Raw genomic sequence first — 27,468 nt, 5'->3', positions numbered from 1 at the left:
AGTAAAGGAAGTAGAGCTCGTTAATGTTCCAATGTTAAAATATATCCAGACCACTAAAGAAAGATACCACTCTGTGATGTTGTGATTCGTGCAGAATGGTATGTTATCTGTGTGTTAATGCGACATCGTGAATCCGTCGACGCAGCCAGTAGGTAAAGGACATACACTTGCGGGTTCGGGTCGGGTTGCAGGTAAGATGATGGTGTTGCAGCGGCTTGCGTGTGCGGGTCGGGAGCGGTTCATAAAAATTAGACCCGCGCAGGAAAGGATCCAAAATAAATCATGTTTTGGTATTTAACTACCCGACTGTAAATTGCTTTAATAACATCACAACTGGAAACTCGTACATACAATTGGGCATCAATACAAAAAAATAGGTCACCACGATCAACAGCCACAGCATGTCTAACAGTATTTTCTCTCTTGAATGCCTATTTCTAGTTTCATCACCAGCTCAAATCAAATAACTATGATCCAGCTAGATTTAAATACTCAAGGATACAGCAATCACAGATTTGTGATCACTAAGGTGTTCAGTTATTCTACAATACAAGCAAATTATCTTGACACGAGACACTACGCGTTTAAAAAAAACAACAAAACACACTCAAATCATCACTTCTTGGGCAAATGCATCTTTATTAACCAATTACACAGTAACAGTGTCTGCCCCCTCCACCCGTTCGTGTTTTTATTAACAATGTAAAATGAATCCCAGGACAAACCTAGATTAGAAAACAAAATGTACATGTGATTTTGTATGTAAGGGGCTCATCCATTAACGACCCGACTACAATAAATGAAAATCTATTCAGATCAATGGTACGGGTAAAAGTCTGTAGCCTCAGGAAAAAAAAACAACAAAAAAAACTAACTCCAATCCATCAAAACCGTATTAAATGAATTAGTGTTCACTTTAACTAATAAGCGCAAAACACGTGCCAGGAATCTGCAATGTAAACGACACATCTCCACGCGGTATACATCTTTTTACACATTTTGTACGTTACGTCTAAACAGGAAGTTTAACATCAAGATGAGAAGACAGTAAGAAATGCCCTCCATTAACTATGCCTTCCCATGTGTGTAAATCCAACAATTTAGGCAAGACAAAAACACTTTCATTTTTAAAGTTCTTATTTTTGACACTGTAATGATGTGGTAAAGCAATATAATCAGTGGCTGGTAAACTGTCTTGGACATTTAAAAAAAAAAGTAGTCTTTTCCCAAATATTCACCATTTAATATGTTTACATGCAAGTGTTGCATAGTTTTGTATACATAGATATAAATATATATGGTAAAAAAAAGTTTAAAGCAGAAGACACCAACAAACCATATGCTATATCCATGTGCATTTTATATTTTTTTTATTTAAGTTCACAGCAAAATCCATGATCACTTTAAGAACTCTAAATAAAAAGTGAAATATTTAACGACTGCTTATAGAATGCATAATTTTGCAGCTTTAAGAATCTGAAATTAGTGCAGAATTTGTTCGAGTTTGAATATGCCACTGTGAACAATTACATTTTTGGAAGTTTTCACAATGACTTCAAACAGAATTTTCACATGGGGGAAAAAAAGTGGCATGAACTGCTTTTTCTTCCAAACACAGACTTTAAAGAAAAGGGTTAACTTTCTTTTTATTTATTTTTCTATTTATTTTTTATACACAACCACCATTTTGCTCTGTAATGAATGGAATGAAAATTAATCTTTAGTAGTTTTAGGATAAAGTCACCGTTCCTTCAGTAGGAAAGAGCATATTCTTAAATACATAGCTTTTCAATGCTCTGGCACTTAAAGTAATAAAGGGCCATTTTCTTCTTTACAGTAGATTTTAAATCTGCATTTAAACTCCTGCTTACACTACTAACATCTCATTCAATATCATTACACACCATCCAGCCACATCACTGCTTCCAATATAACATTTGTACTCCTGTGCTCTCTGCTTCATTTCACACAACTCTCACACAGATACAGTATGTAAAGTTCTTGGCTCTATATTGGGGTGGAGTGTAGTTTATTTGTTCAAGGCCAGTGCATATATGTGTTAAACCAACAGCAATTGCTACTTTCAAAATCATCATTTATTTTGCTATTGAAAGACAATGCAAGGTTTAGATTGCAGCACACATTAGAATTTTAATTTTTTTTAAATTTTTTTTAACCCCTGAGTTGCTAATGTACTCTTGTATACAGTGCTAATACATTTTAGTTCAAGCCAGCAAATTAGTTACGATGAGAGGTATTTTAACGTAGCACCTAAGCTGTTAATGCTCCGCACAAACTTGTCACTGGCTGACAATTATAAAAGCACGTTATGTTATTTATTAGAATTAATTCCCCCCCCCCCCCCCCCAGACATATATTATCAGCCCCCAAAATGAGGCACAGAAGGCATCTGTGCTAAACCTTGCAAAAATGGCAAGTTGAATGCCTGTATGGTTAACAGTCATAATTTACAAACTTTTAATTTTTTTCATAGAAAATATAAAATATAATCCCTGAATGAAACAATATATATTCACAGCATTTTCTAAAGGATTCCAGTGCTACTACCTTCTCAGGACAATCAATCGTTGTCTTTAAGGTTTGTGTTTTGTTTTTTGCTTTTTTACACAACTGTTCGAACTAGTTCTTGAGATACAGACTACCCTTTATACCTTTATTCAAAGTCAGCATATTTGACAGTCTGTCTACCTTGGTTTCTTGTCCTGATCAAAGAGACTCTCTGTGACTTTCCACAGCCTGGAACAAATTCATCATCATCATCATCATCACCGTCGTCATCTTCTTTGTCATGTACTGCAAATTTTACTTGTTTTCTTTTAGACTTCCGGACAGCCCCCTGGCTGTTGGCTGCACTTTTCCCTTTTCTCTTATTTGGGTTTCTTTCTAAGCTACCAACACTGTTGTCCATGGAATCTGATCCAGATCCTGTTCCTAAATTTAAGGACTCTGATTCTGAGCTGGAGGAATCACTGCTGTTTGATTCGGACTCGCTGCTGGAATCCCTTTTCCGTTTCCTGATGCTTTTCCTGGGAAGCCTCCTTTTCCTTGAAACCCCCGATGACTGCCTCTCTCTACTCTTCCCCACCACACTACCTTGCCATTCTTCATCCTCAGACGACGCCTCCCTCCTATCTTGGTCCTCTGCTTCAGACTCAGTTACAGGGGCTCTCCTGAAGCTTTTTTTGCTTGCGTGATTCTCCTTCCTGTCAGATTCAGCACTCTCTTCTGAATCACTTAAGAGCTTTCTTTTTCTAGTCGAGACTGCCGACATTTTTCTGCCATTCCTCTCCGATTTTGAGTTTGCCTCTGAATCTGCTCGAATGTTCTTTTTTTTAAAAGCAGTCCGATGAGGAGACTTGCTCTTGTGAGCCCCTACCTCATCCTCCGACTGCGATCTTTCTTCTTCAGAGTACCCGTCGTCCCATATACACCGTTTAGAAGAAGGCGGCTGCAATTTTGTCCTCTTTTGTATTTTTTTCTTCTGCCCCTCAGACTGAGCTCTCTCTTCTTCAGATGATCCAGGATTATACTTTTTCCTGGCAGAGCTTTGTTGGGTAAGTTTCTTTCTGCCAACAACGGTGTTCTCCTCGAGCTCAGACGGTGGTCCCTCTTCTCTTGTGTCACTCTCTGTATTTGCTTTGCTGGCAGCCCGACTGGGCAGTTTCCTGTTGTTACAATTGCCATTCTGAAGTTCTGTCTCGGACTCGAATCCAGTACCTTCAGATTCCTCTGTGTATTTCTTCATCGTGGCAGCTGTTCGATGGGGCAGCTTCCTTATCGAGTCCCATTTCCCTTCAGAGCCTGGTGTTAATCGTGTCCCTGAGGTGGTTCGATGGCGCAGATTTCTCCTTCTTTGCTCATGCCCTGTACTCTCAGATTGTGATGTCGATGAGTCTCTGTTTGATACTTTTTTTCTTGAAGTGGTCACAGTGGTGCGGCTACGGAGCGTTCTTTTGGGAAAGTTCTGTCTCTCCGAGTTTGTTCCTTCACTCTCCGATTCAGTATCCTCCGAGGCTGTGGAGGATTTGCTTTTTCTATTCGGACTGCTTTCATACCCCTTGCTTGATTCAGATTCCTCTTCAGAATGTATTGTGCGTTTATTCTTACTTGCTGCAGTTCGAGGGGGCAGCTTCCTTTCAACATCTGCTTGCCGATTACTAGAGGGAGAGAATTCTTCGTTTTCAGATTCTCTTCTTCCATTTTTATTGTCAGTGACAGATTTCTCATGCTTCAGTAAAGCCTTCTTCTGTGCACGTGTGGCTGCCACAGTACGACCATGGCCTTCTCCAACTTCCCACTCATCTTCCACCTGGTCCTTTTCAGGCTTTTTCCTCCTGGATCGTGGGGGCATTTTCCGCTTTGGGCTACGTTTGCTAGCATCACTTTCCGAACTGGATCCCTCTTCTGCTTCCGAACTGACTTCCTGCTTTGTTTTTCTAGTTTTTCTATGTGGCCGTTTGTGCCCGCTGCCTTGTGCTTCTGCATTCCGCCGAGATGATTCCACCCCTGCAGATCGGCTCTGCAATGGAGATTTCTTTTTCAGGTCTCTGCTGGAGCCTTTACGACTTTCACCCTCTGAAGGAGACTCCTCCTCTTCATCAGCCATTGCCATTATATTAACAGCAGCAGCAGCAGCTGTCCTCCTGGGAGCTTTGCGTCTAGCAAGACTCGGCTCCTCCTCCTCCTCCTCCTCCTCCTCCTCCTCACTTGTAGGTGGAGAATTCTCTTCTTTCTCCGAGCTGCTCTCAGACTTCCTCGGTTGGTTACGGCAAGCTCTTCTGCTGTGTCCATTTTCTAAATAAATAATAAAATAAAATCATATTCTTCCATGATAATCAAAGTGTTGAGGACAACATTTTACATATTTCTGCAGCCAAACGTGCTGCAGACAGGGACTTTTAAATGTAAATGTTTCAGAAGCTGCTATTGTGATTGGATTTACAGTCAACTCTGAGTATGACAAACCTTAGTTCTGATTAAAAATATCACATCTCTTGCCTTGTTTGCGCCTGTCCAATGCTGCATTATTTCTCGTCACCCTTCTGCTCGTGTTCCTTGCGTTAGTTGCACCATTCTGATAGAGATGAGTGGAGCCCGAAGGTTTTGCAGCATTTCCTTCATTTTCACCGGAGCCACTAGACAGCGATTCATTTTCACTCTCTAAATCCAAAAGAAAAAATCATAATTCATTTTGTTTTCATTATTGGGACATCAACATTTGAGTTATATAATGATATATAATTATATCAAATATACTGTACTGTGGGTGAGAGAGCTGGGACCCGCACCCATGTAGAGCTGCTTACTCAGATAATACAGACAGCCCCCGATGCAACACTTTCCAGCTTAAACTTACCAAACGATGATTCTTCAGAGCTGTCTCCTGAGGTTGCTGTTCTCGCCTTCATGTTTTTAAATGACACCGACGAGGCGGAGGAGCTCTCCGAGTTTTCACTGGAGGAGTCTCCAGATGTGCTAGTGCCTCCACTCCATCTCGTTGATTTCAAGATGCAGGAGGCTTTAGTCGATTTTGTAGACTTCTTGGAGAAAACCACTTCCACTTTTTCCTGAAGTTTCACCTGTTTCTGTTTTCTCTCCGGACTAAGGGGGGGGGGGGGGGGGGGGGGGGGTAGTCACAATTAAAATATTTTGCAGTAGGACACCCCTTGTAGGCATTCCTTGTATAATTTTACAGACAAAGTAACACTTTGTTGTTTCTTGTTAAAGCGAAAATGGTGTTAGCAAAAAAAAAAATGTCACAGTAAACTCACCTGGAAGCACGACTACTCGAGACTGAAGCTTCTCTGTGCTGCAGTTTCTTCCTGAATCTCTGACTGCGACGGAGTTTTGCACTGTGTTGCACAGCTGTTTTATAGTCAGAGATAATCGATCGTATGCGCTCCTCGAAGAACGCAGACAGTCGCAAAGTCATGCTGTAGATCTGCAAGTGGGAAGCACTGTCAATTCACATTTCTGTTGATTTAACTATTCTGTCAAGTTTATACTACTATTGAAGTATATAAAACATGTAACTCCATTCAGAACATGAGACCAATAAACATATCTACTATAAAGCTAAACTTTGGTAAATAGCTACTTTATCTGTAGCTATTTCAGGATTGCCCCCCCGCCCCACCCAAAAAAAAAAAAAAAAGTGGTTGATGCAATCAATCCCAGTGGATTCCCTGTTACTGAGAAATCCAATCCCCAATACAAAAGCAGCTGAAAATACTTCCATCACTAGAAAAAAATAAACAAACAGAAAGACAAACAATCATACCTTAGACCGCTTGTTTGGCGTAAAGGCTTTTGCATTGCTAAATATCAACCGGATATCTTTGCAAAGCTCTGTTGGGTTTTCATACCGGTCTTCATCCAACACCTTCCTCACAGTTTCCAAGTCCATTGGTGTGTCTATAATATTCAGGTAATCCTGAAGGAAACAAACATTTTTTTTTTTTTTTTTTTATAGAAATGCTTTTGAATTTCGTAGTAACTTGCCTAAACTTCTACATATCACTGTAGTACCCAAACATAGCACATCACTTCCTTTGTTAAATACATTGTATATCTATTTAAGCACTTTCATATACATTCTCAATTACATGGGAAATTAAAGAAACACAATATCTATTTCTGTATTAGAATATCATACTAAAACTTTTTTTTCTTTTTTTTTTTTTAAACTTAAAAGCACTCTGCTTTGTAGGTTTGTCATGCTCATTGAAAAAAAAATATCAGTTTCCCCTTCAAATGTACCACTTTACTTACTGGATACTCGTTCTCATCAACAGGGTGCCGGAAAGGTTCAGAGTCCTCACACTGAAAGATGTACTCCAGCAAAGATTTGCACTGCTGCTTCCACGCATCTACATCATAGGTTACTTCCACAGTGCTTCTCTTCCCACTCCGGCACTGTAGCAAAAAGGATTTGCAAGAAAACATAGGTCGGTATTTCATCCATAGCTATAACACACTCAATGCAGCTCTGCTAAAACACTCCTCAGCTAAAATAAGAAATGTAGAAACATTACCCTCATGGCAAAGGTTTTTACAAAATAAATGCAAAGACTTACTTGACGTAGTCTTCTTCCAGTCGATGTTCCAGGAGCGTCATTGTCATTCTGTTCCTAAGGAAGAATCAGCAGTAAAGCAATCGCTTTTCATTCACATCAGCACTTATGCAAGCATTAACAGGGAAAAGAAAAAAGACACTAGTAATCTAGTATGTTTTCCATAACGAAGGATTGTTTTATACAGGACGTATTTTTTTTTCAGGGACTGTCATTCCTTATTTTGCTGGACAGTCAAAGCTCCTCCAATTAACAGCATGATTATTTTCATAGTAATGCTCATTATCTTGATTAGTAATTAATTCCTATTTACTAACTGAGCACTCAAACTTAACGGAAAATGATGATCAATAATAATAATAATAATAATAAAAAGTTTAAATAAGGCGTTTCAAAAACTGGAAAAAAAAAAAAAGTGTTTAAGAATACACCACCCACACGATCTATCGAGGGTGTCGGGGTCCATTATAAACCTGCTATATATCGAGGGCCGCGATATAGCGAGACCCCCATAGAAAAACAAATAGGCTAACAAATACTATACAATCACTCCCTTGTTTTATCGAGGGTGTCAGGGTCCAATCTAAATACTTTATGCAACCTGCTTTTTTCTCATTTTACGTATAAAAAGCAGTACACCATTTTAATTCGTACTGTGGAGGGTAATTGCTTCTCATCAACTTAAGTCTCCCAACTAATTTCATGAGTCTTCCTCTCATTTCTCAAATGTACAAACCCGCTGCATTGAAAGAATCCATTCCCAATATAGGAGGCCTGTTGCCAGGGAGCTGACGTCGCTGCCCTGTGGCTTTTGCTGGTGCATTGCTGCCACACCTCGTTGGCTAAAATAAAAACCGCGTCAGCACGTGGATATTTAATTTGCTTTGTGTTATTGTGCAATGCGTATGTACATGATAACAGAGAATTATTAATGTTTTGTTTTTAATTGTTTTGTATATTTTTGCTTGTGATGTGCAGTACGAAATAAATGAACAGTAATTCTAAGTGAAATTGCCTATGTATATTGCAGCTAGGGCATGTGCAGTTGGATTGAAAAAATGGGGAGCCAACTCCAGGACCAAAACATATCCGAATCCGCAGTATAGCGAGGGGCAATATAACGAGGGGTGGGTGTATATGGTTTAAGTTTCCATTTTACCTGTTCTTCTGAACTGGTCTCTTCATCCATTGTGCCATAAAGCTCCAAAATGTTTGTACAGTCTTGCTTGCTGATTAACACAAAAAAGTACACACACATGAACTTACATTTACTTTGGAAATCATAAAATGCCTAATCCAGCAGCCATACTGAGAAAGGTAACACATATAAAACATTATTTTAGTGTGAATGAACAGCAGCATACTTCACAATAGTGCACTATGAAGATCTTACTTGATAAACTTGAGGAGAATGTCAGTGATCTTCTTTGCTGATCGTGCAATTGAGCTTCCTGGCACATTGAACGTTCTGGCGTTGTGTTCAAGATATCTCACCTCCCACACAAGAGCAGAGATCTTCCTGCAATCGGCATGGGTCAAGAATAGGTCAGTTATTACCTTTTACAGCTTCACTATTCATTTACACAATATCTTTTTAAATGAACATTTTACAGGCCTTTACACAGAGATGCAATTCCTAGTCACTTTAGTGTCTGTACTGGTTATGAAATTCCAGTTAAATTTCCAACTGACCGGTAAAACCTGTTCACAAGCCTCATCCTGATAGTACCAAGATCTGTAGGATATGCCACTACTGTACAGTATGCAGGATACGTGAGAATGTCCACAGGGGCAGCAAAGGGGGTCACAAAGTCTGTTTAGAAAGAAAGGGGAAAAAAAATACTGCAAAATCACTGCTGTTTTAGTTATCACTTTGCACTCTTTTTGCTACTGTCTGTCAATATGCTATTACTATAAACAAATCATCCTAATTCTGTGTATTTAATATATGTAACAACCTACGTATGATGAGGAACGAACCTGATAACAGGACGTCTTAGAGCAAGCAGCACATCTAACACATAACCATCTTACCAAGAACCATGAGCTGATCAATGCCGCTGATAATTCGTTCACATTCTTCATCCATGGACCTTACTAATCCCCATTCTCCCTTCTGAGGTTGATACATCAGTCTGCTCAGTTCCTCGGGGGTCACTGGGACACCTCCACCAATCTGATCAGGCTGCTGAGCTGTGCAAAAACAGGGAGCATTCAAGTTATTATTTATTTTACGTTGCAAATGGTGTAAAAGCATGTCAAAATTAATTTGATAGGACAGCCATTTTAGGCTCAGAGAGAAAAAGGAACATTAGCAGTAGTCTCTGTTGTTGTAGACTACTGCTGTGGCTATATCAGAGCCACAGCATGACTCACTAATATCATTACTACGGATGTTATTTTTTATTTTAAAGCATTTCTCAGTGTATGTACATTACATCTAAATGTATGTCTCTTCTCAGGTCAGCTACATCAACAGTACTTTCTTCCAGATTGTGATGTTAGACTTCAGTGGATTAGGAACCTCCCAAATTCAAATCTTAAATTATCTACAGTTTAGTGTAGATTAACAGGCTGCAACCAGCTCAACAGCATCACGTATAAAAGTTCTGGAAAGCATACTGGACTTCATTTTTCAATTGTTTTAGAATTACAAAAATTAATAAACATGGTTTATTGTTAGTATGCATTTCTTCATCTGATAACATAACATTTAAAATGTTTACAGTCCACATATTAAGTTATTTTATCATACCATTTTCTGGAATAGGTTCCACATCCCAAGGGCTAACCTTTTCAATTTCATTATTGTCCCACCTATGAAAACAAAAAACAGCATAATTATTTCTCAAAGCATTACGTTAAGGTTTGATAGAAAAACAATAATCTACAAACCGATCAATGAGAAATCCACTCTGTTGGTACAGAAATCAAATCACATTCTCCCTTTTAGTAGAGATTCAAGCCATTGGGGACAGGGAGGTTTAACATCTCCACTTAATGAGCCATCATGCTCATCAAAGAACAGAAATTACAATTTGACCAGGGTTTCTCTTGTTGAGCTTAATGAAAATGAAACAATCCCAGCAGATGTCCCCCATCGGGATGTGCAGCGTACTCACTGAACTTTAAAGCACTGGAAGTGACTGTCAGGGTACTCTGGCTGATATGGCTCTTGACATAAGATGGTCCCAAACCACCACGCATCATCAATAACCGATCTGAATCGGTCATCTGCAAAAAACATTAAATAGAAGCTGTGTCAGATATCAGCCAATACAATAACATATATTTATGTTCATGGGTTACACTTTTTGTTATAAATACTACATTTTAGAAGCACCCTTCAAAAAGTATGCTGTCACTACAGATGGAAATAAATGTATGTGTTTATAAATACAGCATACAATAATTTAAACCATGTACATAACTAGATGGCACTTGTAACAAGTAAAGAGTGTATTTTATTTTTGTTCAGCGCATTTGAAACTATTACGTTTATGCTGCACTACAGTATGTAACACTTTTATATTTCATTCAAGTTAAGTTGCCAGACTCGTATGATTACTGTATTTTTTTTTGTAAACTTGTTTAGACTTATCCTTGATTTATGCACAGCAGACGGGACTACACATAAAACCACTGCCTCAGCTGCCTTTGACTGGCATTGTATTTTGCTGCCTCAGCTAGGCCATAAGGACAGGCCAGGGAGAGTGAAAGAGCAAGGCTGATGCAGCAGTGTGCGCGATGCAGAACGCAATGTTTGGGTTGCTTTTACATTCTACCCAACCTTTAGCAAAAACTTGAAGCAAATGAAGAATTAAAGCACAAAACATGGCGTATATTTACTTGGTTGCCAGTCTCTTTGCCTTGCTTCCTCGTAACATTGTCGCAAAACAAGGAAATCAATTACGTCAGGCATGTCATGGTACCTGCAATGAAGACAATTTATTATATAATATTTTATATATGGTTTATTTTTTAAAATTCACCAAAACTTCATAAAATCACATTGAGTTCTAGATATATCTATTTCAATTTTTTTTTTTTTGCAATTAAAGAAATCTTCATTTTTAAATTAACCCCAACCTACAAGTTGTAAAAGCAGTACCAAAAGGTGATATAACCATAGACAAAGCATCAAGAATTTGCCAGAGGACTCTAATTCAGTTCAAGTTGCATGAAAAATCACCACTCATCCCAATTAAAATCCACCTTCTTTCATTTTTTAAAATATTGCAATTTGAGAAGTTACGTACTTAACAGAAAACGATTTATCCGTCAGCTTCCCTGTGCCATGATCTATGAGAGAAAGCTTCAGACAGCACAGTGTCGGAGGGCAAACTTCATACTTGATTCCAGTAATTTTAACAAACTCTTGATCCTGATAATATAAAGAAAGTGCTGAGTGCTAAAAGCAATCAATTGGTAGCAAGTACAACTAAAGCATGTGTGTTTTTTTTTGGTTTTTTTTTTAAAGGGTGTTTCAAATACTACACATCAGTGAAATCAGCGCTTCAGATAAGCTGCGTAAAGGGTATTCTGCACATTGAAAAAACATCAGGCGTTTCAGGTGTAACAAATACGCATAGCAATTTTGCTGCACTGCTTTTGCATTGAAGCTTCTTGTACTTTGTTGGTTCCCAGCATCTCGATGGTCAAAAGTATGTACGGTTTTTATTGAAAGTACTCATGGACTTCAAGGCAATGTTGCATTTACCCAAAATACATTTCTCAGTGTCTAAAAAATGTTAATTACTCTAAATGACCCCAAAACCTTATCTGGAGGGCCGAGTTCAATACTGAATTTACCCTACTGGAAATCACCTCCAAAAGTTGTGAGTATTAGTCTGATTAAAATGTACTGCAACAAGACTTGAAGAAAAGCTCTGAACTTCATTTGGTAAATATCCAATTAATGCTACCTTTAACACTCACATACTCATCTCAAAAGGTGGATTTAAAAATGACAATGAGTACTACCGTATATACTTACCCTGAGCTCCAACTTTTTCCATGGTTGCTTGTCAAGGTTGATGTCATAAAGGTTATTTCTTCTCACCGCTTCAACATAAGATTCGTGGCCTTGACGGAAATATATCACCTGAATCAAACATATAAACCAATTTAAATAAAGAAAAAACCCTGCTTATCGTTTGCACTGTGTGAGATGCATACAGGTACTTCCTCTACTACATCTGGCTCCTTGGGGATAAAAACCTTTATGAATAGCACCTACCGAGGGAGGAGCCAACCACAGCTTAACAGAATTTACCTCATCGCCCATTTGGGGAACGAATGGGGACTTCCGGGGGATGACGTCAGTGATCCATGCAGAAGGACGGAATTCATTTGATATTTCTCTGTTTAAGGCTGGTCTTTGACTTGGACCCTTGGAAGAAAGACAAAAAAACAAATACGAGGAGCTTTACAAGACAAACCGCGGATATAACGCAACACATTCTGATGAATAAAAATGTTGCAAAAAGAGCAACGCTAACTCTAGACAGGAATACAAGCAACAGAAAATGACTTTAAACTTTGCATCTTTGTGTGATGTGTTGTTTATTCTGCATCACCTTCGGGCACACAATCCTCGAAATGTTACACTTGCACAGGGAACATTGGCATTTTGGAGAACGTTTCTGTAATTTCAATGCATCCCAAATGCACATGTGCTTGGTGTCGCTACCTTTGGTGTTCTTTCTTTAGGCTTCTTTGGTTTTGGAGCCTCGGCACAATGTTCCTCAGCTGACTCTTCCTCCTCCGAGCTGCTGAGCTTGCGCCTCGCTCTCCTCCTGGAGGAGGTGCGGGTGGGAGGCTGGAGATTGATACCTGCATCTGCAGTCCAGTCAGAGTACTCACTGGAAGAGTTGCTGGAAAACAAACATTTACCTCATGGGAGTGATATGGCCTGCATATATAATTTGCATGTTCTATTTTTTTTATTTAAAAACTGGTAAAAAAAAAAAAAAATGTAACTGCCTTCTTTCTGTACCTTGAACTGTTGCTTTCACTTTTCCACTCCTCTTCAGCCTCTTCTTCCTCATTAGAAATCCAAAAAGCTCCACTATCTGTTATTTCATTCTCCTAGGTTGATGGAGATAACTTTTGTAACATATTACCACACACTCGAGGCAGGTTTTCTAGCCAAACACACGTTTCCCTAATCATGTTTATAATTTTTACCCTCCCATTTCTGTACCCAATTTAAAAATGACCAATTCAAAACGTTGCCCCCTACTTATCGACGAGGAAGACTGAAAATAAACTGGTGACCTCTGCTCCCACTGTAGAGTCAATTGCTTCTTGTTACCAAGCTACTGAACTCTAGAGGAAACAGCCGACACTGCGAAGTCTACACCTTGACCAGGCAGCCAACCAGTCTGTGTCACTGAAGTGTAATGAGGAGAACTGTTCTCTGAGCAATCAAAGCATATATATTAAATGTTTTGATTGTATACAATACATCTTTTGCTGGCTCTTGACCTCCCCCTCAAAAGTTCATTTAAAAATACATATAAAAAATAAAATGAATTCCAGGCAGCACTAACCTCTTCAGATAAGGAGCTTTCAGTCTCTTCCCCTTCTTCACAAGAAAACTCAACAAACTGATCTACTGCAGTGTTACGGGTTCGATAGCTTGTCTGCTTTGGCCGACGTGGTCGCGTTTTTCTTTTTGTGCGTGGTCTGCCATCATCCGAATCATCCTGTTGAGTAAATAATGTTAAAGGCAACTTGAAAATAAAATAAATTAAAACGCTACATATTTACAACGGTGGCAGTTTAGCAGGCTAGCAATCTGTACTATTCATTTTTATTTGTGGGGAAGAGAAGTTTTACCTTGAATGATCCATGTAAGGACTTTCTTTTCTTTTCCGTTGTATACAGAACCAACTCCTCTCCCCCTTTTGCTAGTCTGTACTCTTCCTGTCTCCTGTAAAACATGTGGACATTTAAGGAGAAGATGTGAATAGGAACAAGATTCACGAGAAAGGAGCACCATCACTGTGCCTATCTTACAAATCAATCTTACTTGAGTATGTAGGGTGACAACTCTGGCACCACAACTCTTCTTTTCCAGGCCTGAAGGTCGCGCTCCGTGGCCATCTGGCTCCTCGGAGCGTTCTGATGCATCTGCCGCACACCTTCAACCTGCCCACTACGACGAAGGCCAACATTTGGGGAGGACTGGACTTCGACACTTGGATTTCTGAAAACTGTAAAAACTATTACAATGTAGATAGGTATTGTAGGACCATAAAAGGTCGTCAAGCATCTTTCTGATCATTCCAGCACCCTGCAAATTGTAATAAAGACAACCAGGGTGATTAAGTGGGGCCCAAGTTCCTGTGTTACTGTAAAATAACCTCAAGGTCAAGAGAGCACTTTCTTTGCTTTCACAGAGTTTGGCGAAAGGGGAGCTCACATTAACAACCTTAAACCACCAGCTCCAAGCAACACCACCTGAACCATCATCTCCAGCAATTCAGCAAAACACCCTAATAATTTAATAAACTTGGAAGTAAACTCAAATAGTTAAAGAACTTAAAAGAAACTATATTAAGCTGGATCGCCAAGGAAAGTTGATAAATGAATAATAGACAGACTGAACTGGACCACCAGAACAGTCAGAGGATTCTTCCTTATTGAATACAGCCTGAACGACGAACCACGCCCTCGTTCTGCATCAAGCCTGCGACTCTCCAATTAACCAAACACTAGAAAGACTTACAGAAGCTATTCCTGGGGAACTTGATAAATAAATGTATATTTGCAGAAAGATTGAGGGTTTTTTGGTTTGTTTGTTTTTTTAAGATGTAAAAAGGTGTGGCCATAAGTTGCTAAACTCATACCTAGTCCACCAAGCGGGCTGTGAAATGACCTCATTACATTATGAATTACTCCCAGTCAGCACCGGCACCAAACAGTTACTGATAAGCACTAAAAAAAATCACCTCTTCTAGGGGTGCCTTCCTGGTTTTGTGGCCCATTTGGGAGGGCTGCTGACTCTCTACTCCTCTGGTCCTGTTGCTCCTGTAACTGTCTGATAATGCCATCAAGCACATTGAGCTCCCGGACTTGTTCATCATGGTCACTGGTCTGCTGGCTGATCACCTGCTCCACAACCTCGCCATCACCTGTTTAAGTGGAACAATTCAAATCAGTACCTGCAATTTAAAACACACACTCAAGACAGGTGTGTCTGCAACAGAAAAAAAAAAAAACCAACTTGAATGTGTTTTAGTAAGATTTTATTATTGTTGGCCTGTTTTACTTAATGTTGTTACATTTCTTTCTTTATATATAAATCTAAATGAAAGCGTTATTTATTTATGTACCCAATTAGATTCAATATTTAGGACACCGGAGGCAGACAATACTGGCGCTCACTCCAGGCTGCAACAGAAGGGCAATCCAGCCTGCCTTTTCTTGTGACCCCCCCCTACCCCTTCAGTGACGTTCTCTTACATATTTAGATTTTGTGATTGTCACTGGTCAATAACAAAACATTTCAAATGAAACAGAGCACCTTGACAGTTGCTTGTGTTTTGAGTGCCTTTCAAGCCCAGAGAGAACATTTAGTCCTGAGTTATTCAACTCTGTTCACCAGTGAAACCTGTTCTTTCCTCACTTGATGCAAACCTGATCCACTGTCAAGTAGCACTGCAGCAAGTCTTTTTTGTGAAATTCAGTTGTGCAGGTTTGTACACATTACCCACCCCAAGCACCCTAAATAACTGCAAGAAAGGGCAGGCAGGGACACGTTTTTTTTGGAATGGACGTTTGTGACAAAAAAAGTATTGTCAACATTTTGATAAATTACACATCCAGTTGCAATCACAAGAGTATAACAACTCCACTTCAGAACCAGACTTGACTTCTCTTACAATATATATATTGACACCTAGAACATATTCAAGAATACAAACCCAAAATAAATAACATTAAATAAAATGTAATGGTAAAAAATAAACGCCTGTGGCGAGGCTTTTTTTCTGTTTTTAATTTCAACTATGTAGAAACAGAAATATACCAAAAATAATTTACTAACAATTAACTACTTCACATATAATGGGATATTTAAATAAAAGGTTAGGATGCCAGCAAATGTATTTTCCATTTATTGATAGGTTAATGCATTATGAATTTGGCATAAAGCGTTTTCCTCATTAAAGCAAGCCTTTGCTATAATTCCGAAGATGACGGTGCAGTGGCTTATATTTTAAACATAGACGACATCCTCTCACCCGTGTTTATTTTTTGTTTTAGCTGCAGCAAAACTTGAAGGACAATAGCCTTGGCATTCAGTAGCTGTGTAGCTGCAGGAGCTTGCCTATGGCATTCCCAAAAAAGGAGGTTTCAAGAAGTGAAGCAGCAGCTAAAACACGTTAGGAAAATTATAAAAAGGGCAAACTGCAGCTTACTTGTTGCAACATATCCCAGTTGAGGAATCAGTTGCTCATCTGCAAAATTCTCCCTTCCCGGGACAAGCCTCTGGTATTTAGTGGGGTGTGGGTTTCCATCAACATCCACTAAGAAGGGTGGAGGCATGAGGTGGGGTGCCTGCTGGGTCTGCTCATCCAAGACGTAATTGTTGGCGTCTCGAATAAGCGGCCGGTAATCAGTGTGGAAAAACATCTGGTCTGGAATCTAAGAAAGCCAAGAGCAGTTTTAAAATCACTACTGAAAGCAAGATTAAATGTGTTGGGCATATTCTCACTTTTACTGGATCCCACGGGTCAACATTTAAGCACATTTTCATTTGAATTATATTTTGGTGTCTTTAAACTATATAATCGTGATCGTGAAAGGTACGGCTTTAAAATTAGGTTTGTCCAACAAATTTATTTACATCACAAAATAACTGGTTGCCGTGTTGAATTCCTATTTTTACAAAAATGTACTGTATATGTAAATTTAATACAATTGCAAAAAAATTACCTTTTCGTAAGGCTTACTGCATCCAAATCCAAATATGAGCAGGTGCCCATGAGAATCTGTGCAGGCAATGTGCTGTCCATCTGGTGAGAACTTACAGTCAAACACAGCACCATGACCTTGGCCCTCAATCTACAAGGGAAAATCAACAAGAAACATGGTTCAACATCAAGCATGCTTAAGAGACAGTTATCACAGTTTAACTAATCACAATCACAGAGCCATTATCCATAACCGTAAACACTGAATCATGCATTGATGAAAAGTTTGGATGGAAATGTTTGTCCAAGATTTAAGTATGTTTCCTTTTGAAAACGTTTATGAAGAGGGGCTGTAATTTATACAAAACAGTTGGTGTAGATTGAGGTCTGTGATGCACTGCCACTGGGATTTAAAATTCTGTTATACAGTTATACAGTAACTAGACTGTTTTGATAAACAAATGGCACAAAAGCTCCCACCCCTGCAACCCTTAATAGCAGTTGGAGCCGTCCCAGAGCTTGTGTAACAGCACAAACTGAATGAACTTTACCATGTTGAAATAGTGCCGCGTTTTTGTGCCTTTGGTTATGTCCCATATAAAGATGTTCCCATCATGCCCAGCCGACAGCACAATTCTGGGGTCAAAGGGATGTGGCTCCAGCACAAACACTTCATCCTCGTGACCCTACGAAAAAAAAAAAAAACACACATCATTTAGAAGATTACGTCCCCGCTCGCCGCTCGCCACGTCATCAGAACGTGTACTGCTAGGTGAATCCATACATTTCACCAGCTGACCCCCGTGCACGCACACACCCACCCACCCAAATGTCTCCTACCTTCAAGATGTGAAGCAGTTGCCCCGTGTAAGAATGCCACACTTTAACCAGATGGGTATTAACAGCCGTGATAACATGGTTATCATGTCGATCCCAAGCAATCATTGTCACTTTTGGCTTGAAAAACTTTTCCTCATCTGGAGTGGTTACAGGCCTTGAAAAAAACACAAAATCAGCTGTAAGATCATGGATTATAAACTAAAACTATTCCTCTTTTTGCAATTCTTCCCCAGTAGCGTGGCATGGCATTAACCCTATGCAGAAGGGTGCATTATAAAATGTAACTAATTATTTGGCTAGAGAAAGTAAAATCAGAAACAAAAAGCAAAAACCTTTACCCTTCTAATGTGCAAGCCATTTCCAGCAAAATGCTTCTCCACCTATGCTGCTGAAAATTCCAGATTCGAGCTGTTCCATCTTTGCTGCCACTCACAAATCTGCAAAATCAATATTGCATGCTGTAATACTGTACATCTATCACTGGAAGTATAAAGATGTTACACACTATAACATTTTCACAACTTATTATATTAACAAATGAACTAACTATGTATTTATAGCTTAAGAATAAGAAAACATATATATACCTGTCCCCAGTGTGGCAAAACTGAATGCTGTCAACTTTATCCTGAAATAGAAGTTGAAAATCCTTTGTAATTTCAGTAGAAACTGCACACTATTAGGAAAATCGTCAATGTAAAAATAAAAAATTTTAAATTCACAACTATGGCTGCAAAGAGAAGACAATGAAAAATCAGGACACAAGACTAAAGCCCTACCGTATGCGACTCAAGTTCTGCAATTTTCTCAGGGCTCCCACTGCCAAGAAAATACATTCGAATCACATGGTCGGTGCTGCCAGTTGCTAAGAACATGCCACCTAAAACAAATAAAACAAAAAGCAATACAATTGCGCTTTCCACAAGACACTTGATGATGATCATGGCACACAAGAGCAAGCCATAATGAAAAAACAGAGTGCAGCAACCATGAGAAAATATATAAATAAAAACAAACAAGAATAATTATATTGTTACCTTACCGGCACTAAATGAAGAACAAATCATTTGTACTCCTGGTCTGGGTCTTTCTGTAAACTTGTGTGGGCGATTGCTTTAATGATAAAAAGTAAAACAAGTGTTATACCCATACTGCAATTATTATTATTATTTTTAATAACTCAGATTCCAAAAAATAACACAAAATAGACCCCATGTTTGGGTTCCATGTTTTTTGGATTCCTTGAGCGGACTGCTTGGTTGACTTACTCCTTTCCTCTCGAGCAAAAACTGAACTGTAGACAAATCTGGACTTACTTAAATGTCATGTTGTTGGCATCCCACTGCCAAAAGCAGACTGTCCCATCCACTCCAGTAGACACCATGTATCTCACAGAGCCTTTAGCCATTGGACAAAACTGGAAGAGAAGACAGCATTTTAAATAATGCGTCCCCTCGTCTTAAAAGCACATTAAGTAAAATATTTAAGTCTTTACTGCTTAATTTACAAGTACTCATTTATGGTATTTCTCTTTTTCAAAGGGAAAAAAATGACTATCAGCTCAACACACCACAAGCTTAGTAACTGCCTATCCAACCCAACCCAACAAGTCAATCATTTGAACAAATGAAAAGAACAATGAGACTGGGGAATTGTGAACTGCAATCTCAGTGCACAGATTTTCAGATAAACAGCAAATCGTTACATTTAAAAGAAGCAAACTGTTTCCATTTGTCTCAAACTGTGCAGAAAATAGTCACAATATATCCAGTAGTTGCATAGAAAAAAGTAATATTGAAAAGTACACCACCGTAGCCATTTTTCTTATCCTTCATACCAAGTATTAAGAGTATATACTGTACATCTCCTGTTCATTGAGCACTCATATTTTTAGGTATTTATAGTGTGCCAGTCTACCGGCAGGATCCCCATACCTGTAAGGAAGTAATGGACCCAGAATGGCCCTGCAGCACAGCCACTGGGGCGCAGGTCCGGAGGCACCACACTCGGATCACTTTGTCACAGCTGCCTGCAGCTATGAGAGTGTTCTCAAAGTTAACAGCCAGGTCAGAAATCTCTGCTGAATGGCCTCTCAGTGTAGAGTGCAAACTGCCATCAAAGGAGGACCAGATCTTCACCAGGCAGTCATCAGAGCCCTAAAACAAACAGTCACATAAAGAGAATAACATTGAGTTACAATCCCCCTGAATTTAAATTCCAAAAAGTGCCTTTATATAAAAAGAAAAAACAACCGCCAAGCTATCCCAGATAGCAGAAGTAAAACAGGAGATTAAAACAAACCAATTTTAAAGCAGGAGAACTACAAAGTGGCATGTTACTTATGCACCAAAATTGTTGACATTTGTTTAAATAAACACATTACTCCACTGGGAGTGCACAAAGGAGGCATTGACCAATGTTTCAAGTACAATGGCAGGCACTTACAGTAAAAATCCTCTGTCCAGTGCGGTCAAATGCAACACAGTAAACAGCTGAAAGATGACCAAGGATTCTCCTGCGCATCTTCATGTGTTGGTAGGAGCTCACAGGACATATTGAACTAAAACGGTCTGCTCCCGTCAGCTCTCTCCCACGATAAACCTCGACTACAGAAACAGAAAGGACACAGCAGGTTTTAATAACAATAACAATAATAACAACAACAATAATAATCAACAACAACATGCAAAGCATGCACATCTAAATGAATGGCTTTAAACGCATTTGATTTGTATAATATTGTACACAGTCAATTTCTTAATTTAAATAATGAGAAAAATGGCTAGATGAAAATAAAGAAGTGTTGGGGAATCTGGCCCACATGACAGTTAGGAGGACCGTGAGTCAAGTTAACAAATAAGGCATACAAAATAGGCAACCCTGTATTTCCATCCTCTAACAGAATATGATTGCGATTTCAGAATTTGCTTGCAAGAAGGGCATTAATTAAAGGTTCGTTCGCTAGCCAGGAATTCGCAGGTTGTTCTAAACCGTCAATGGTTCATTCACGCACTGTGTTTTTTTTCTATTGTTCCGTTAACAGAAACCGTTTGACAATGTGTGAGTAGCAGCATGTCACTCACATGCAAAATTCGATCTTTTGATTTGTATAATGCCTATTACTTAAATACCTAGTGCATTTATGGTAGAATAAGTATGAAACATAAAATATATGGCAATACTAAATTTTAATTTCAAAAACTGAACACTGCACCTTTACAAACAAAATAAACAAACAAGAGTTGAAAGTTCACAGCACAGACTATATAGATAGAGAGATGTAGATAGAGAGATGTAGATAGATAGATAGATAGATAGATAGATAGATAGAGAGAGAGATAGATAGAGAGATAGAGAGATAGAGAGATAGAGAGATATTAGTAGGCAAATTCTAGGATTATCCATGAATTATGGATAATATAAAGTTTACCCAGATTTGGAGGGCCTCTGTAGTTCACAGGCAACTCTGGTGGCCTTCCTCTGTGGAGAGCTGCAAAATCTGGGCCCTTCAAAACAACATTTTTGCAATCTTGGAAACAAAACCAAAAGAAACAAATTAATTTTGTTAGTCATCCTATTTTCCCCTGCCCCATCAACCAAGAGAGAGTAACCTGGTATAAATACCTAGTATTAGACTTTTCTACATTCATCTATGAAGCAAAGGGGGAGGCAAATTGTCTCAAGACACCATTGGTCATATTTTCATAGCATTACCAAGAGAAAATAAATTAATTAATGTTGCAAAAGTAGCAAACAAACACATTGTGAATACTTGGATTATATTACTTAGTTGTTTGGTTCTAGTTTTCTAAAACTAGCAGACATCTTACTGTTCCTCTTTCAAAAAACAGGAGTTAAAGGCTGGAGTAAATGCTTTGAAAACATGGACCCATTTGTCACAGAACGTGGGTATTTTCTGTAAACGCAACACCTTTGGCGGTTCGGAGTAAACACTGTCTCCCTGCACCGAGCAGGGATCGGACCCCTGCCACACATGATGGAACTTCTTTGTCCAGAAGTGGGCCGATTTGTTGGCAAATCCGCAGCAAATGATCAGGAGCCACATGTTTGTTCGCACGAACCTAGAAATGTAGTGAGAAAAAAATCAGTACATACAGGTATGCCAGGTAAGTGCAGTAACAGGTACTGGAAGACCTTATTCTTTCAAGTATTCCTTTTTATTGTGGTTTCTAAAATCACACCGAACAATTCGAGGATTGGTGCATCTGAACACACATACACTCAGTATTACTGAATGGCTGCAATGTGAAACCAAAACATTGCCAAAAATCAAAAAATGTAGCCCATCTGTCTATAAAAGATGACTTTTTAATGGTCCCTTGTGTCATTACAAGCTGCTTGGCTGTATAAATCTCAGGTGTATTTGCTCAAAAAGTAGAACAAATACAGAAGAGCCTTGGTATGTATTCTGGAGGTTTCGTTGTTATGTGGAAGTTCTAGCCCCACTATTCTGAGACATGAAATGCAGCTGTTGTGACCAAAATACCCCCCACCCCCCCACCAGTCACAGGTGGCGTTGAACTACACAGGAACAGAAATAGACATGTTTTGCATTAAGTTCCCCCCCCTCAAGAACAAATTTTATTTAAATGCACCAAAACTTAAGACAAAACAAACACATTCTCACACAATATAGACTCATAGATTATGGCTCTAACTTTATCTATGTCTTATCTGTCACACAGTATGCCCCTTTCCCTGCATCCGATCATACTAAATGTGATGATTTCTTTATGGTTAAAAATCCCAATATATATATATATATATATGTCAAACTGATACACAAGTGTTTTAGGAAATGTAATCCTCTCAAAGACAAAAATAATCAACAAAACAAACCTAAATAATGACTCATGTAAACCTGATAGACATAAGTTTTAGGTTGAGGCTTACTTGAATATTCTAACACGAAACAAAAATTTGACAATGCATCTTTAAAAAATGAAATGACACTTACATTTCGATACGAAAGGAGTAGCTCCTCCCCCGTTCAGTGCACTTAACCCCCACAAAAAGACAGTTTACAGTCCCATAGGAAACACATTGCCATAGTATTAAAGAAAGACCAATCAGAGCTCAACTGACAAAACATTTTGCTGGAGGATATGAATCGCGCCTCCAGATTGGCTCATATAGGACTCTTCACTCAATTGCACCCTCCTTGGTATAATCTCCACCCCCTCTATTGCAATTTAATACCTAAAAAAATCACCTACAGCGGCTAACAATCGTATTTTCTACTTTTTTTTTCCCGGCAATTCAAACATAACACCGTGGGAAAAGCCACAAACAACCCCCAATAAAATAAATTCTGACCGATGCCTTATAAAAGCGAGGACGAATTGAAAGTACTTACATAATAAAAAAATAAAAAAAAGTATGATGAGAGACCGTGAGAATTAATATTTCTAATAACCCTAAGAAATGTAATAAAACTGTTCTTACCAAATCTTCGTACGTTCTGGGATGATCATTGCCTTCCCAGTCCAATCGTTTTGGAAGAAGCTTAAAAAATAAAAACGAGGGGTACACATGACTTTAGAATATGTTACAATATCGTAAAATCGGGTTTGTAAAAATGTGTGATGTCAAAAGAAAGAGACAGTGACATAGAAGCGGTTTAAAAAAGTCAGTGACCAAAAAACAAGTCACAGCTCTCTCGCACACACAGACACACATACACAGCTGGACGGGCTGTGCTGTACAGACCTCGTAATCCTCTAGCTCCCCCACCAAGACCTGCAATAAATAAAAAACATGCATTTTTTCAGACATGGGTCTTTCAATAATTTTTCAAACAACACAAATGTTTGGTTTTTTTTTTAAAACAAATACAAAATGAAGGGAAGTTGCCAGCTCACCTCTGCCGCTTTCCGACAAGGGCCTTTCGATAAAAAACGCGCAATCAGGTAATACAGCTCTGTAAATGGACATTAAGAAATATTACAAAACAGGGAATTTTAAAGTTAAAAGTTTTAATTCATAGCGTTTTTTTTTTTTTTAGTACTATTATCTAAGTGTGTACTTTTTTTTTCGTCTTACCCGATTCAAGGAACGATACATTCTGACTTTTGGCCGTTGTGTCGGCCATTGTTTAATGTGTGAAGATTTTGAGTTGTAATTTATGATTATTTAGGCTTATATTTATTTATTTATTTGCTATCACACTCCTCCGACCCCCCTCCGCAGCAGCACCAGCTCTTTATTCAACCAGTTTTCGGTCGCCATTGAAGTGATGAGGCCTCAGCTATACGAAATACTTCCGCCGGAAGGGGGGGAGAAAAATAAATCCGTTCTTTCGCTTCTCCTTTCGGCAAATGTTCTGTTTGTTTTGACAATTCAATGTTTGGGTGTCTTTAAAAGTAGTGTAAAGACCTTATTAACCGAGTTGTAGGTTTGTTCAATTATTTCTGATTATTAAAATAAAAGATATGTGTCACTGCTTGGTGTGTTTTTCCGCGATGTAGTTCGGCTGTCTTGGAGAGTGACGTCACTTTTGCAAAAAATGTCCACACACTAAATTGTATTTTATTAGTTTGATATAGCCAGTCCGTGTTTAAGAGAATACATATACCCGTTGTAAATGGTCTTTGAAACTATCGCTATATGATTCTGAATGTTTTTTTGTTGTTGTTGTTTTGTTATTGAAGTATATAACATTCACAAGACACACCGACGTGAATATTCAACATTAGTAATACAGACAGGCTATATTGTGTGTGTGTATGTGTAGTATATATAGATAGATAGATAGATAGATAGATAGATAGATAGGTATATATTGTGTAAATTATTACAGAAGCAGTTCTAGTACGTTGTGGTTTACTACAATTTCCCCATCAAATACAACACGACCTTATCTCGACAGACAGCACAGCACATACACATACACATTTGCATGATGAATGCCTGTCCATATTAATTTGCATACAGAAGCTGTAACGTTTTCACGCCACAGGAAAAAAAAAAAAAAAAAAACTGTTACTGTTATTCTGGAACATATTTTACAGATAAATCCATGATTTATTAAATGTGATATAATAAGGTTATTCTAACTATTATATTTTCTTTCGATACCAAACACCTGGATATATATAAGCATGAGTCATATAATAACACTAATTTTAATAATAATAATAATAATAATAATAATAATAATAATAATAATAATAATAATCGACCAAATAAATTAATTACAACGTATTTTATAGGCCTTCTATGTGCGACGATGTAACTGATTTAATATTTTAAGGAAAACCATTGTTTTGTTGTTGTTTTTTATTTTTCTTTACCTTTTCTGTTTGTCTAAAATGTACCTAGAAGGAAGAGAAAAAATGCTTATTGAACATGAATATAGAAAATTACAATTCGTTTTTCTCAGTATAGTAGTTTGAAAGAGTTTTCGTTTGTTTTCACAATAAATACAGTATTGTAAAGTATTGCCTGCTGAAAATGTCAGCTGCTGACCCGCACAAGTTGAATTTTACAGGAACTTTTCCAGAACCTTCATAAATTTAATTACAGACAATAATAAACACGAAATTGCTATTTTAACGTACCTCCACTGCAGACGTTTTTTGTATAAAAAAAAAAAAAAAAAAAAAAAGGTCCCTGATTTTACATCATATGACACGAAGGGTACCAACAAACTATCATGAAAGTCTTGTTTGCTATTCTTCTGTTACGGTGGTGCTGAGAACCAGACTAGAGTTTTGACACGGGTTTGGATAAAGTCAAAATGAACATTTAAAGTATGGCGCCGTCATACACTTAGATTTGATTCAGTCCAGTGTGGGCCAATACTTAAGGAAACTGTATGTGACCGATGAGAAAGGCTAAGGAAAGTTATTTATTTATTTATAAATACACATACGCGAGGTTAAGAGGCTGCAGATGCTGGATTGTAAGACTGGATTGTAAACAGCACGCTACACAGGCAGTGTTGTGTCATATTTACTACATCACTACATCTACTGTAGTAGTCGAAAAAGAGAAGACAATATGTACAGGTTAACACTTCCAAGAAATGTAGTCACGTGAACAAACATTGCGTACGAAAGGTTGGTTCACTTGACTTTCTTCTAAATGTTACTTTACCATTCTAATTGAGTGTTTTCAAGTTGCAGACAATTTACACGTAAATAATAAATCTGTTTAATGCACGGTGTTGATTGTTAATGAGATTACAGTCTCAGTTCAGCAAAGGTTTGTGTTCATATACAGTAAAATTGGTCTAACCCGGCGTCTTCTGGGAGCAGAAAATTGTGCGGAGGTATTGAAAAATCTGCATGCAGGATTTCAGAATAGAGAGGTTTCAGATTGTGTCACAAAAGGGTATCGCACCATTATTTTAATAGGGATTTGGTCAGGATCCAAAATGAATGTGGAATTATACTGAGTGCTGGTTTGTACAGGGGCTGGAATAGACAGGTTTGACTGAACATATCATCTATTTGCCTTCCACTGCTGAAGCCGGTGTTGTAATACAATCAACTGAATGGATGAAAACCAGCATGAATCTCTATGTTGTGGTTCATTTTTAATACAGAAGAAACGAGGAGTTTGTGATAAAAGCATGACATTCGGCCAAAGGAAGATTTTGATATGATGATGAAAAAAATATTTGACATCATTCTGTTGTATCATCAGTGCAGCAGATTTTAAAAAACGAAGCCACTGGCTTTCCTAATAATAACAAGAAAGAGGAGACAGTAGCAGGTTTAGCTGTGGTGGAAAAAACATAATAATCCGTTTTGTTGGTAATGTGAAGCAAGTACAGGTGAAGCTAATAAAGGGTGCTTTGCGGGTCGTCAAGGTTACACAGGTTGTCCTCATGTCAGACTGTTTAACATTGCTGTCAGCTCATTCACAGGAGTGGGTTATGACATGGTGTTCAGCATAGGGGATTCACTTTTGCTGTAAATATTCTACAGTTGGATTCTTATTTTGACAACAGCTGTTCAGGAGGGAGAAGTAACTGATGATTTATAAAATAAAATAGTTAGAGAGAGAGAGAGAGAGAGAGAGAGAGAGAGAGAGAGAGAGAGAGAGAGAGAGAGACTCTCCCTAGATTCCCAAGTTCCACTTGATGGTGTGGTTAATAAGCTTTACCGTATTATCTTACTAATAGGCATGTGGCCTGAAACTTATATACCAAGACTGTGTGGCATACCTATGAATGGGTGTACATGCCACTTCATGTCCCTAATAACGTATGCTAAAGAATGTGTGCAGAAGTTTCATCTATGTTAGAGTGGAGTATGACAGCTATTACAGTACAGGCAGACAGATACACTCACAATCTGATAATCCCCAAAACTGGGCTCTATTCATCTTGTCGGTCCAGACAACAATTATTTAAGATTGTTCTAGGACACTTTTCAGGCTGTCTGTGATACTTCATTGTTCAGAAAGGAAACATCCACCAAAGATTGATCTGACTGAATCTTTATTGCGTTTGACAGAAGGACCAAGAGAACGTAATATAGTTTTTGGCCCGTGGCCGTGTCCGTTGAGCTCTAGAACTGCCTGTGTGCTGGCTGACTGAGATGAAGAATTATTTAATTTACTGTCTTCTGACAATGTAATGG

The 27,468-nt window shown here is 38.4% G+C and overlaps 1 protein-coding gene across 1 annotated transcript; it reads right to left on the bottom strand.

Annotated features, from left to right (window-relative positions):
* Positions 1-380: 380 nt before the first annotated feature.
* LOC117407061 (bromodomain and WD repeat-containing protein 3-like) lies at positions 381-24,157 on the bottom strand. The gene is made up of 40 exons (XM_034011636.3): positions 23,921-24,157; positions 23,740-23,798; positions 23,588-23,617; positions 23,324-23,383; positions 21,789-21,939; positions 21,288-21,386; positions 20,303-20,463; positions 19,792-20,013; positions 19,174-19,274; positions 18,900-18,970; positions 18,637-18,737; positions 18,445-18,485; positions 18,196-18,294; positions 17,858-18,011; positions 17,569-17,703; positions 17,040-17,168; positions 16,523-16,748; positions 15,053-15,235; positions 14,131-14,314; positions 13,938-14,031; positions 13,649-13,804; positions 13,093-13,184; positions 12,787-12,970; positions 12,370-12,486; positions 12,091-12,198; positions 11,354-11,478; positions 10,944-11,026; positions 10,217-10,328; positions 9,850-9,911; positions 9,129-9,287; positions 8,787-8,907; positions 8,488-8,613; positions 8,254-8,323; positions 7,098-7,151; positions 6,793-6,936; positions 6,302-6,454; positions 5,793-5,962; positions 5,378-5,622; positions 5,020-5,181; positions 381-4,815 (listed from the first exon to the last, which is right to left on the bottom strand). Exons 1-40 carry the CDS (start codon positions 23,967-23,969, stop codon positions 2,675-2,677), a joined length of 6,933 nt encoding a protein of 2,310 aa, XP_033867527.3. The 5' UTR covers positions 23,970-24,157; the 3' UTR covers positions 381-2,674.
* Positions 24,158-27,468: the final 3,311 nt, after the last annotated feature.

Source organism: Acipenser ruthenus, chromosome 8 (genome assembly GCF_902713425.1).
Source record: "Acipenser ruthenus chromosome 8, fAciRut3.2 maternal haplotype, whole genome shotgun sequence".
Classification (NCBI taxonomy): Eukaryota; Metazoa; Chordata; class Actinopteri; order Acipenseriformes; family Acipenseridae; genus Acipenser; species Acipenser ruthenus.
The sequence above is the reverse complement of the archived record's forward strand: the minus strand, read 5'-3'. Positions and strand labels throughout refer to the sequence as shown.

Bases quoted from the DNA above. Each gene is read 5' to 3' on its own strand.
- LOC117407061 (XM_034011636.3), bottom strand. From the start codon at position 23,969: ATGGCCGACACAACGGCCAAAAGTCAGAATGTATCGTTCCTTGAATCG. The intron at 18,738-18,899 runs GTAAGGTAACAA...TATTTGTTTTAG, and splicing joins TTGTTCTTCATTTAGTGCCG to GTGGCATGTTCTTAGCAACT. The intron at 14,032-14,130 runs GTAAGATTGATT...CATGTTTTACAG, and splicing joins TTGTCACCCTACATACTCAA to GAGACAGGAAGAGTACAGAC.